This window comes from Nicotiana tabacum, chromosome 7 (genome assembly GCF_000715075.1).
Source record: "Nicotiana tabacum cultivar K326 chromosome 7, ASM71507v2, whole genome shotgun sequence".
Classification (NCBI taxonomy): Eukaryota; Viridiplantae; Streptophyta; class Magnoliopsida; order Solanales; family Solanaceae; genus Nicotiana; species Nicotiana tabacum.
In genome coordinates, this window is record NC_134086.1 from 165,543,331 (window position 1) to 165,556,376 (window position 13,046).

Genomic DNA, 13,046 nt, shown 5'->3' on the forward strand with positions numbered 1-13,046 from the left:
CATCTCATATGAGGAGCAGAACTCATCGACGCATATAACCTCTTTAGCCTAGGTATAAGAGGTAAATAATGCATCGCCTTGATAGCGACCATCTTCCCGCTGGAAAGCCTCTTGAAACGAGACTTTCCGCAAAATTTACAACTGCTTAAATTTGCATCATCTTTATAATATAACATGCAACCATCTTCACAACAATCAATTCTCATTGACGAAAGTCCTAACTTAGAAACTAATCTCTTTGCCTTATAGAAATCACCAGGTAATTCGATTTCCTCATCAACTAGTTCACGCATAAGGTCAATGAAAGAATCCATGGCTGCTTGAGAAATATTCCAATCAGATTTGATACTTAGTAATCTAACTGCAACAGACAACTCAGAGTGCGGACGTCCTTCACGTAGTGGACGGCTAGCTTCCTCTAACTGTTCATAAAAATGTCTTGCTTCATCATTAGGAGTTTGTTCAACATTTTCGTTGGGCTCACCCCCAAAGTGCATTCCAAAAGCATTCGCAACCATATCATGAATTCTGGAATCACTATTTCTATTCTCCCTCGACCTACTACTTTCACCAACAACCATGTTATGAAATATCCCATGGCTACCATCCATCTCTCCATGATTAGTCCACACAAAGTAATTCGCTATAAACCCTACCATATAAAGATGAACCTTAACTTCCTCCGGTTTTCCAAACTTCATACAGTCGCACTTAACACAAGGGCACCTAATTACTCCTTCTTTTATGTATGGCGGAAGTGACATTGCATGTCTAATAAAGTCCTCAACCCATTCTACAAAATCCTCCCGCAATCCCCGCGATTAGGATAATTCCTATTGTACATCCAAGAACGATGTTCCATCTATTTAAATAAATCAAGAACAAATTAAATTAGTTAATTCATAGCCTAATCTTTTTTTAGTTAACTAAAAGTCCAATTCATATCCTATTATTGTTGCTTCATAAAATGAAATTTAACCCCATATATAAATTAGTCTACCTAAATAGTTAATTTATTTGAACCCTAAAAGTATTAATAAGAACTCTAAAAATTGCAAACAATATATAACATGGAGAAATTGAACCCTAACATGGAGGAATTGAACCTTAACATGGAGAAATGAAACCCTAACATGGAATTAACTTTGAACTAAACATAGTTGAACAAATAATATATAACTTTGAACCCTAATATATTGGAATTGAACCCCTAAAATCACTGTTTTTCGGAAAAATAAAAGAAAGGAGAGAGAAACTAACCTTGGGAGTGGAGGTCGCCGGAATTTGCTGCTGCCGTCAGGGGTCGCCGGTGGCGGGGGCGTCGCTGCTGCTGGAAGTCGGAGGGGGGAAGGGGTTTTGAGTGTTAGAGGAGAAAGATTTTAATTTGGGGAATAATTTTGAAAGAATGGACCTGAAACCCGTTTTGGCTCCTGTTAAAAAAAATAGCGACCAAACTTGGTCGCTATTTTGGTAGCCAAATTATTTTTGACAGTTTGACCAAACTAGCGACCAACGTTGGTCGCTATATTTGAAAATAAATAAATAAAATAATTATTTTCCTCTTATATATATATATATATATATATATATATATATATATATATTTATATCCTACAAAAGCAACCAACTTTGGTCGCCTTTTGGTCAAACGGTCAAAAATGGCGACCAACGTTGGTCGCTATTTTGGTCAAACAGTCTATACTTAGTGCATAGTATAGCGTAAGTATATATATTATATATATATATATAAGCTATATTCGATACGGTATTACCTAATACACTTATACTTAGTGCATAGTATTACCTAATACACTTATACTTAGTGCATAGTATAGCGTAAGTACATATATTATATATATAAGCTGTATTCGATACAGTATTACCTAATACACTTATACTTAGTGCATAGTATAGCGTAAGTACATATATTATATATATAAGCTGTATTCGATACAGTATTACCTAATACACTTATACTTAGTGCATAGTATAGCGTAAGTACATATATTATATATATAAGCTGTATTCGATACAGTATTACCTAATACACTTATACTTAGTGCATAGTATAGCGTAAATACATATATTATATATATATAAGCTGTATTCGATATAGTATTACCTAATACACTTATACTTAGTGCATAGTATAGCGTAAGTACATATATTATATATATAAGCTGTATTCGATACAGTATTACCTAATACACTTATACTTAGTGCATAGTATAGAGTAAATACATATATTATATATATATATATAAGCTGTATTCGATATAGTATTACCTAATACACTTATACTTAGTGCATAGTATAACATAAGTACATATATTATATATATAAGTTGTATTCGATACAGTATTACCTAATACACTTATACTTAGTACATAGTATAACGTAAGTACATATATTATATATATAAGCTATATTCGATACAGTATTACCTAATACACTTATACTTAGTGCATAGTATAGCGTAAATACATATATTATATATATAAGCTGTATTCGATATAGTATTACCTAATACACTTATACTTAGTGCATAGTATAGCGTAAGTACATATATTATATATATAAGCTGTATTCGATATAGTATTACCTAATACACTTATACTTAGTGCATAGTATAGCGTAAGTACATATATTATATATATAAGTTGTATTCGATACAATATTACCTAATACACTTATACTTAGTGCATAGTATATAGCGTAAGTACATATATTATATAGATATATAAGCTGTATTCAATACAATATTACCTAATACACTTATACTTAGTGCATAGTATAGCGTAAGTACATATATTATATATATAAGCTGTATTCGATACAGTATTACCTAATACACTTATACTTAGTGCATAGTATAGCGTAAATACATATATATATATATATATAAGATGTATTCAATATAGTATTACTTAATACACTTATACTTAGTGCATAGTATATAGCGTAAGTACATATTATATATATATATATATATATAAGCTATATTCGATACAGTATTACCTAATACACTTATACTTAGTGCATAGTATAGCGTAAGTACATATATTATATATATAAGCTATATTCGATACAGCATTACCTAATACACTTATACTTAGTGCATAGTATATAGCGTAAGTACATATATATTATATATATAGACACACAGGCCAGCTTCGTAGTACTATTCATCCCTTGTATTACAAAAGTGTTAACGACTTACATTTATATTATTTACATAGTAAATACAAAAGTGATTTCTAATTTTGACCATATAGAGACCAACTTTGGTCGCTAACTGTAAATGAATTTAATTTAGCGACCAAAGTTGGTCACTAACAGTACATGAATTTAATTTAGCGACCAAATTTGGTCACTAAATTTTAATCAGATTTATTTATATTTTATATAATATTTAAATTAATAATAAAAATTATTAAACGTTAGAACTGGGTCCCACATTGGCGACCAACGTTGGTCTCTATTTCATTAAGCGACCAACGTTGGTCGCTAGCGTTTGAATTATATTTATTTATATTTTAATTTTTTTAAATAAATATATATTTATTAAAATATTATAACTGGGTCCCATGTTAGCGACCAATGTTGGTCGCTACCAGTTTATCCTTCAATTAGCGACCAACGTTGGTTGCAAGTTTTAAATTATATATATTTATATTTTATAAGTTTTATAAAATAATAATAAAATTATTAACAAATTTAATGTGGGTCCCACTTTAGCGACCAATATTGGTCGCTAATCTCAGTATATATTTGACCAAGCAAGTCTGACCAGTCCAGTCAACAATTTGACTAAATTTGCGGCCAAATAGAGACCAACTTTGGTCGCTAATATATTTCAAATATTTTTTTATTATTTTCGGCAGTTTGGCGACCAACTTTGGTCGCTTTTCTTGACAGACCAAATTTGGTCGCTAATTTTTGGTCGCTTTTTCCCGGATTTCTAGTAATGTATGATTATAAACATGCATGCAGTCGTTAAACCAGTTGAAAACTATAATGCATTCTGCTTGAAATAGAAGCATATTATCTAATTACAGCACCAGACAATGTACATCAAACAAATTAACAAAGGCATTAAATAATAGCAACCAAGTTATGCATTTCATCAGTAAGTTGAATTAAGCAATATAGCATATCTGGTTGAACTTTTATCCTTCTACTAAAATAATTGCTCTCAGTAATCAGAATAGTTCTCAACAACAGTAGGGGATTAGATTAATCAAATGTCATACTTCCTTTCCTTTCTTCGTTCGAGTATTTCGACAAATTTCTTAATATCAGTGTGTCATACCGAAGGAAAGTACTTGGAGAGACCATAAGGGAGAGAGTAGAACTCTTCACTCCTCGGATCTCGGCCATAGTACTTGAACTTAGCCCACCAGTGCCTTCCACTGTCTTTCCTAGTTAAGGGATGCCTGCGCGCGAGAGTGATGTCTAAGAAGTAAGCTATGATTCCTGCCACTGCAGCGGGGGAAGTGAAGAGCACTTGCATAATTTGGTCAAACTGCACATAGGATAAAGGTTAAATAAGTATTTATTCAATCCTTCAATGCCAGAAATGCCTGTTGTATCAAATGGAAATGCTGATAAAGGAGAGATTAATGACTTTGATATACGTACTAACCGCGGCAGAGCCAGATTGAACTGGACCACGACCAGTGGTTATGACATAACCGTTGAAGTATTGTGGCACAGAAAGGCCCATATAGATTGAGAAACCTAATATGAACTTAGTCCTGTAGCTGTTCAGGTTGCAGAACTGTAGTAAATCAAAACCAGCAGCAGCTGCCGCATCCAATCAAACACTAACATAAGTGATCAAAGACTTTATATAGGGAAAAGGAGCATTCAGACAGGCATGCAAAAATTACTAATTTTCAGAAAAGAAAACTGGACTAATTCAAAGCTAGTAGCAGCTATCGGAAAGCAGAAATTGCATGTCTTTTAACATGAGAGAAATCTCATACACATGAGGGCAAACAAGACGCAATATAAAGCTCCAATGATCGGTAGAGGTATTGAAGCAAGAATGGCTCCAAATTTTCCTGTTTGTGGTCAAAGAGAGGGCAGCCATTAGTTATTTATGATAAATCTACGATAGTCAAAAGATTGCAATCACTTAAAAGCAGAAAGAGAATTATACATTGCAAACCAATAAACATGTAAGCAAGTACCAAGATCAGCTATATAATACTATGAGTTTGATTTTTGTAGAGAATATCTCACCTAACACAGAAAAGAAAAGCATAAATGCTGCAGAGATTTGAATTACTCTTCTGCTTCCAACTCGTGTCAATGCCAAAAGACCTACATTTTCACTTCACAGCATATGAGAAACGCATTAGAACGCATGGTCAGATAACAAAAGGGTACCTGCAGATGCATTTTTTTGAGAGATGGTTGCCGTGTTGATATCCAGAGGCTACTACATTATTGGAAAATGCTAACTATTTAAAGTCCCACTTGTGGGATTTTACTGGGTCGTTGTTGTTGTTGTTGCTAACAATTTAGAGTATAATACTCCTCACATCTTAGCCTTGCTTGTGCCCTTGATTATGAAAGTAGTATGAAGTATAGAACAAACTATATAGCCTACTTTGAGCATTTCCTAGGCAGATAAATGTATTACACTGATATAGTGTGAAGTATAGAACAAACTAGATACCCTACTTTAAGCATTTCCAAGGCAGAAAGATGTATTACACTGATACGGTAGCTCCACTGCCGGTTCCCCATAAACCATTGAGCAACATACCTAATCCCTGGACACCAACAAAAAGAAAAATTGAATTTCAACAGAGAACTATATATATAGAGAAAGAATCCGTCGTCTAAGTTCACCTACCAGCCATCCAGCACCACGGCTCAGAACTGAAGCTGGGCAATATGTTGCACTTCCATATCTTGCAGCAGCAATAAATCCTCCAGTAGACTGTCAAAAGAGATACAAAAACTGTTCTTCAGAAGGACAATATCAACATACATGACGATGCTCAGCCTTAAAAATTTACAATCCCCAAAACCTTAATAAATTCAACTAGAATCATGAATCTCACCACATATAGTCATAAATCAGTATTTGAAACTGGATAAGATGTTAAGTTTTCATAAGCTTTACTAGTGAGACGAAAAAATGAATCAAGTCAGCAACTACATCAAATATTAGCCTAAACATTTGCAACTGGATATACACCTCAACGAGAGAAACAAAAGCTGCAGCCAACATCAGAAAGACTTCTCCAGCATCAACATTGGGAGTACCCCATTGCCATGGGTAAGGAAATCTTATCCTGCATTTCCAGAAAACAAGAGTTCTTGAGAGCAGAAGCAAAAGAACAAAACCTATATAATCTGGAAATTAGATCAGATATTCTTTAACTGCCAGACATTGTCACTTTATGATAGAGAAGCAGACTAAAATATTTGAGACAGACGTTCACAATAAAGTAACAGATTGACAGAATTGGTTGATATCGGACTACATCAGTACTACAATCAAGCCTACTTATTTACTCTCATAATTATTACAGAATCAATTAGCTGATGCGAAATAAAAATGAAGTTCATCAGATGAAGCTATGTTTTGGAATGACTATTGCCACAAGGGGACTACTTGTTAGGTACTGCGGCCATTTTGCCTTTTTTTGAAAGTTAAAAACAATAATCTGTTCAGCACATGTAGTAATCATTTAGAGGTGTGGACTTGCTAATGCCAATCTCAACTGAAGCAGATAATTCCTCAAGACATTTAATCACTATGAGGTGTAATTTTTACCAAAAATGATACTGTTAAGAACAAGCATAAGAGATTTTGATCATAAAATATCGGTGAGCTCCATTTTTTAACATGCTTAATGAATAAATAGAGAAGCGACTATGTATAAGTGAAAACATTAGTGTGAACACACCATGAAGCTCCACTAACGAGCCCCGAGCGATCAACTCGGCAACTGAACTGAGTCTGCAGGGGTCTGTTCTTGTATGCACCCGCTACAGTGAGAACGGCTGCAAATGCCCACATTATTCCAACTGATAACAGGACAGCGAATCGCTCAAATAAAGGTTGCTTCAGTTTCCACATATGAGGAATAAACTGCACAAACATTCGTTAAACACATATTAGAAGACCAAAATGGAAAAGCTAATATAAGGTTAATAATCTATAAAAACAATGGTATCAGCTCAGTTTGCTAATGATATTGTCCGCTCTGGGCTTAGGCCCTCACGGGTTTAAAACGCATCACTAGGATCTAAGGCTTGTTAACTTATATACCCAGCATCCCTCTTGTGTTTTGCCGATGTGGGACTCTGTCTTTCCCATTAGAAGATAGTAGTAAAATACAAATGAATACAATAAAGAAAACAAGGCTTTCTATCATGTTATTGTCATTCAAAGGGGAAAGACATTTATATAAGGTCTCAGTGATTACTAACATTAATAGGTGCAGATATATAATACATGCATCTCAAGACCAAACCCAATAAATATTAAGAATAAGGCTTACTTGTGACAACAATATAAGTAGAATTAACTCTGGAAGTCCAATTTCAACACATTCTGCCAGCTGCCATCACCGATCAACATAAATAAATTATAACTTAGTAAACCAATGTTGAAAGGTATGGAAGTAAATATATGTTCACGGCCAACTTCAGGTTTCTGTATCTAGCTCATTCGAAGTGGAGATATAAGATAGTAGTAAGCAACAGCCAGAGTTCTTACAAGCGGAAAACCTTGTTGATATAGCCCAATGCCAAGAAGCAACACCAATGGAGCCATGGAAAGCGGACACAGGAACCTACATACATTGTCAAACAACTGGCATCAAATCTTCTGGTCAACAGAATAACTAGTAGTAATACAATGCTGCAAAGAGCATAATTCTGGAAAAATGACCACCTTGTAACAATTCTCCAAACTCCAAAAAAGCCAGCTAATATGGGAAGAACGGATGCAATCATCAGAGCCCCCTGCATTCCTCTCATCGATTGCTTAAACCTCTGAAGAAAATGACGCGAAGCAAATGATGCTATAATCCGAACATTTTATTTTGGAGGCTAGAGTAACGCAAAAAAACACAAAAATGAAGCAAGAATCTCCAACCTCACGAGGGTCAAGGTATGTATTGTATCTGTTGGATAATGCAATAAAAACGGCTGGGATTATGAATCTGAATGATCCACCTATCACCACTGGAAGCCGGGTACCAAACCAAGATTGCAAAAGAGTATTCAACCCAGCAACAAATAGCAAAGTTTGTATCACTTGAGCTTTCTCCACCTGGAAGACATAAACTGTTATAAGTATATACTAATTCCCTCAACTTTCAATAGTCAAATTAAAGTAGGACGCATAACACTTCATACAACTGATAACAAAGAGAAAACAACTACTACTACTACGCCTCAATTCCAAGAAAGCTTGAGATCGGCTATATGAATTCTCACTGACCAGTTGCTTTATTTAAAGCTCATCTCAAACCAAGATTATACAAAAATCATAAAACTTTAAAAAAAAAAAAAAAAAAGATATTAGAAGTTCTCTATATTTTCTAACAAAGATACAATTTTTAAAAAGATACTTACATTGCCACCACCCATTTGAGGGACAATGATGGTGGGAATGATGACACTAGTTCCAAGCATGACTAGATAGTGTTGAAAACCCAGTATAACTGCCTCAGCTGCATCATTTAAAGTAGGAACTCAGAATATAGCTTCCATACTTCAAGCAGTCAATAGTTAATTTTATAGGGGCGACTGTTTAATTTTGCAATATATGATCAAACAGAGGAGGAACGTAACCCACGGACTTGGTGAGGTGGTATTGGGAATAAGAAAGATCTTAACTAAACATCTCATCTCTCTGGTGATTAGTGAACCAATTACAAATTTTAACAACCATAGTCATAGAGACTCAGATTTCAATTAATGCTTGCTACCTCAGTATTTACTCAAATTGAATTGTGATGACTCCAAACTCAAGGAAATCTAATGCACAAAATTAGAGGATTTAATAATTCTTGATTAATTTCTCAAATGGTTAGTCAACCTGTGATTCTTTTTCACAAAAGTCATTAAACTAATTTTCCTCACTTTAAAATCTTCTAACTTCCATTTTTTTCCTACAAAAAATCACTTTTGTCGCTTTAAAATCACAAAACTAACTGGTTGCTCAAAAAATAAATTTAGTTAGAGAATTCTTAATTTGACGGAAAAGTTTATTAGTAGGCATTTCAAATCAGCTAAAATGCTAAGGTGGGTTTCCACGTCAGCAAGCAGAGCCAAATATTTATATGAATGTGATCAAGTAATTAAGAAATATGTGTGTAAAATTAATACATATACATACCCCAAGAAGGATTGCTGTTAACACAGTAGTCTACTCCGGGAAGTTGATCTTTCACCGGATGAGGCACTAATTCATCTCCTTTCCCTGCTGTCATCTTTAATTTCCACCACTCTATTAATTAGACTCAACCCAACTCGAGCTTCTTTTTCTTTTTATATACCATGCAAAGAGTAAAGTATCGTCTTTTTACTACTACTAATCTATTGCCTTTAAGAGAAACTGTAAAACTTGAAGCAAAAGAATAGGGTTTAATTTGCATGGCCAAGATTAGGAAGAAGAAATAACGTTAAGTAATGAACGAGGAAGAAGAAAAAAGGGGGAAAAACGAAGAATTGAAAACGATAGATATGGTTAGTTAGCGATCGTTGAGACTAACGCCAACCATCTTAATTTTAGAAGTTGATGTAGACCCTCTACCTCTATCTCTTTATTCTCTCAAAAGTGATCAGCTACTCCAAGAAACTTTGTCTTACAGGTTAGAACATAAGCCTAACTAACACTCCACCTCCAGAAATGAATTTTAACATATATGTATATATATAACACACGTGTATTCCAAATCATATGATACATGATTTTATTTTCCGATCTTGTGTTAAGAAACATATCTTTTGCCTAGTAATAAAATTTTGTACGTACGTAGCATATAAATTAAAATGCACTAAGGTCATATGCAAGGTAAATAAAAATAAAATTTAATGAGAAATACTAATTGATAGTGTGATTACACCGATAGTTGTAACTAATTTCTATCACCGAATAAATTACATTAATGTGAAAAGAATTTACATAATTATCTTATGTAGCTTAAATCCCTTTCTTTAGCTAAGAAAACGTATGTCTAACATCTTTTTGGACTACGAGTTATAAGAAAAGTAGATTTAAACTCTCAAGCAACTGATTTGAATACGTTTAAATTAATGGCCAATAGGACATACATAATTATTCGACCCACATTATCACGAGTTTCCAGTCTAATGATTAAATTATAACTGTTAATCCAAGTGAATTGTTAGATGAAACGTTGGTGGCTTTCTCATGACTAATTTCTAAAAGTTATTAGAATTTATAAAAATGATTTAATCATTAGACAAGAATTAAAGAAAAGGAACCTAAAGTAGTGGATCATGTGGTCTTTGGTTTCGTTTGAATAGGGAAACAGCTTTATTATATTTTTAAATAAATGAAAAGTAATTACTTTTGCATTTATTTCGGTTGAAAAATCCAAGTACTTAAAGAATTGATTTCCTATAAAGGAAAAACTTAGACAGTTTAGTGATCAACTAACTAATTGGTTTTCAGAAACAAACATGATGGGTTTCTCTATCCTGTTAGGATTTTGACCATTATACGGAAAACAAATATGAAATCTTGAATCTTACACAGGGATCGGTTGACATATTCTAGATCAGACTAAGATCGAGGAAATAGTTTTGCAATTATATATATATATCTCAGAAAATCTTTCAATATTGAAACCATATAATTCGAACAACAGATCTATATCCAATTAATTGATCATGAGTTATTACAATCAACCTCCTCCAGTTGGTGTCCCTCCCCCTCAAGGTAACAAACTTTCTTTAATAATATTGTTTGTTGTGTTGTTTATGATATTCTTGGAAATATATTGGATCTAATGGAATATATATGGATGTGAAAATAATTAAATAGGATATCCACCAAAGGATGCATATGGGTATCCTCCTCAGGGATACCCACAAGGTTATCCTCCACAACCACAAGGTTATCCTCCACAAGGCTACCCTCCTCCGCCGTATGGGGCCCCTCAGTACGCCGCTCCGCCCCCACAAAAGAACTCATCTACCACCAGCGGCGTCATGACTGGCTGGTAAATATAGCAACACCCCCCCCCCCCGCCGTATACTCCCTCCTGACTGAACATTATATATTTCTTATGTTTGTGCATGCATGCATGATGCAACTCGATTAATTTGTTGTTGTCTTGCGTGTCCGTGTCATCTAGCTCGTTGGCTTGCATGGATCCAAGACATGAGTTATACAGAGCTAGAAATTAATTAAACTTGAGGTGTGTTCGACCTTTTAAGGGTCTTAGCAATCAGGGCAGATCCAATTTAGTAGGTGTGGGTTCCTGTGAACCCAATAGCTTTTGCACATACGCTCTATAGATATTAAAAAATTACTAAATAATTAACCATAAATATCTGATTATGAACTCAATTACTTATTGTATACTTATTTAAGGTCACCGTAGGAATCCAAAAACTTCAAATCCTGAATCCGCATCCGTTAGTAATATTGCATGTGCATGGTCCATATGAAATAAGTATTTGTTGAACTTTTAGTGGAAATGACCTGTGAAAATATTAGGTTCGGATGAACCTGCTACCCGAGAGCTTTATTTGGATGTTGAACATGAAATAGGGGTGGAGCTAGAGGCGGATCCAGGATTTTAAGTTTATGGGTTCCTGTCGCAATTTCAAATTAATATACAATAATAACTGGGTTCACAAATAGATATTTAATAAATTTTTTAACAAAAATACAGGGTCTACGCAAAAGTTACTGGGTTCCCGGGAACCCGTATACTACACGCTAGATCCGCCCCTGGGTGGAGCTATATGTATTTAAGACCCTTCGTCCAAAAATTATACTATTTAAATATGAAAAAAATAATTATATATTGGTCCCTTGATATAATGAAGTTTCTAGTTTAGTTAAAAATTACTTTAGATTTTAAGTTTGAATTTCCGGTGTAATTAGCATTCTTGCAATTTTTGAAATCTCTTTATGTTAAGAATCCCCGGACTCCACCCTTTGCATGGAATATAATCCCCGGGCAAGAGAGCTACTGTCGGCTCTTGTAGCCTGTGGCAACCAGTTGATGAGGTGTTTCTGCCAATGACAATGATAGAAGATTGAACAGTTTGAACTTATCTGCAATATTTTTTGGCTAATAAGTTCATTCTAAAGTACTACAGTATCTGATCAATCTATCTGCTGTTTCTAGTCTTACAATAGGTGAATTGTAATCTTAATATATGTGCTTTGCGTTGTTGCATGTGTCTTCATTAATTTCACCAATTAGTGTACCTAGTAGGCTAACACATTAATTTCCCTCATAACTCTTTCTATTTTGAGAAGACAGATAAAACTAATCGATCTTTTGTTGTTATTGTTATTGCAGTCTGGCTGCTGTGTGCTGTTGCTGCCTCTTAGATGCGTGCTTTTGATAACCTACGGAGTTGTGAATCAAAATGACATGCACTACTAGTAATGGTCCTCTGTGGATCACAGGATCTAGCCTTTTCCTTTTTGTGCCTTGTTCTTTATAAATATTTTGGACCTCCATTTGAGAATATATATGATCGAGTTAATTCCATATAGCTCAAGACATTCAATGCAAGTGTGTCTATTCACCAAATTGTAGGTCATGTGTTATTTTAAGAGATCTTATTGTCATGGTCAATAGAGCGTGATAGAATCGACATGAGTTTAACTTTTATGCACTAATGTTGTGGTATAATAAATTATGGGAAGGTGAAGTTAGCGTAGAGAATGTGAAAACGCTCCTCTACTAATTTTTTTGATCATGTTGAGCTAATTTGGATACAGCCAATTTCTTGCATCATATGGTATGGTTATACGTAAAATGTAAGCAGCGCTCATCACATCATATGGTTATACGTAA

At 34.2% G+C, this 13,046-nt stretch overlaps 1 protein-coding gene and 1 long non-coding RNA gene across 3 annotated transcripts; one reads left to right on the plus strand and one right to left on the minus strand.

Annotated features, from left to right (window-relative positions):
* Positions 1 to 4,085: 4,085 nt before the first annotated feature.
* On the minus strand, positions 4,086 to 9,883 carry LOC107824509 (nucleobase-ascorbate transporter 4-like). 2 transcript variants are annotated; one of them, XM_016651287.2, is made up of 14 exons: positions 9,374 to 9,883; positions 8,608 to 8,705; positions 8,126 to 8,302; positions 7,922 to 8,022; positions 7,745 to 7,820; positions 7,527 to 7,586; positions 6,930 to 7,114; positions 6,215 to 6,311; positions 5,867 to 5,953; positions 5,725 to 5,783; positions 5,248 to 5,339; positions 4,989 to 5,066; positions 4,646 to 4,806; positions 4,086 to 4,525 (listed from the first exon to the last, which is right to left on the minus strand). In XM_016651287.2, exons 1-14 carry the CDS (start codon positions 9,465 to 9,467, stop codon positions 4,307 to 4,309), a joined length of 1,584 nt encoding a protein of 527 aa, XP_016506773.1. In that variant the 5' UTR covers positions 9,468 to 9,883; the 3' UTR covers positions 4,086 to 4,306. The 2 variants fall into 2 exon arrangements, with proteins under 2 accessions (XP_016506773.1, XP_016506774.1); XM_016651288.2 differs by having other exon boundaries at positions 4,642 to 4,806.
* Positions 9,884 to 10,626: 743 nt separating this feature from the next.
* LOC107824510 (uncharacterized) lies at positions 10,627 to 12,782 on the plus strand. The gene is made up of 3 exons (XR_012711411.1): positions 10,627 to 10,942; positions 11,048 to 11,225; positions 12,543 to 12,782. It is a non-coding gene; the product is annotated as an uncharacterized LOC107824510 (long non-coding RNA).
* Positions 12,783 to 13,046: the final 264 nt, after the last annotated feature.

Excerpts from the sequence above, each read along its gene's own strand:
- LOC107824509 (XM_016651287.2), bottom strand. The coding sequence starts at position 9,467 with ATGACAGCAGGGAAAGGAGATGAATTAGTGCCTCATCCGGTGAAAGAT. Across the intron at positions 7,587-7,744 it reads ATCAACAAGGTTTTCCGCTT|CTGGCAGAATGTGTTGAAAT; the intron begins GTAAGAACTCTG and ends CGGTGATGGCAG. Across the intron at positions 4,526-4,645 it reads TTCAATCTGGCTCTGCCGCG|TTTGACCAAATTATGCAAGT; the intron begins GTTAGTACGTAT and ends TCCTATGTGCAG.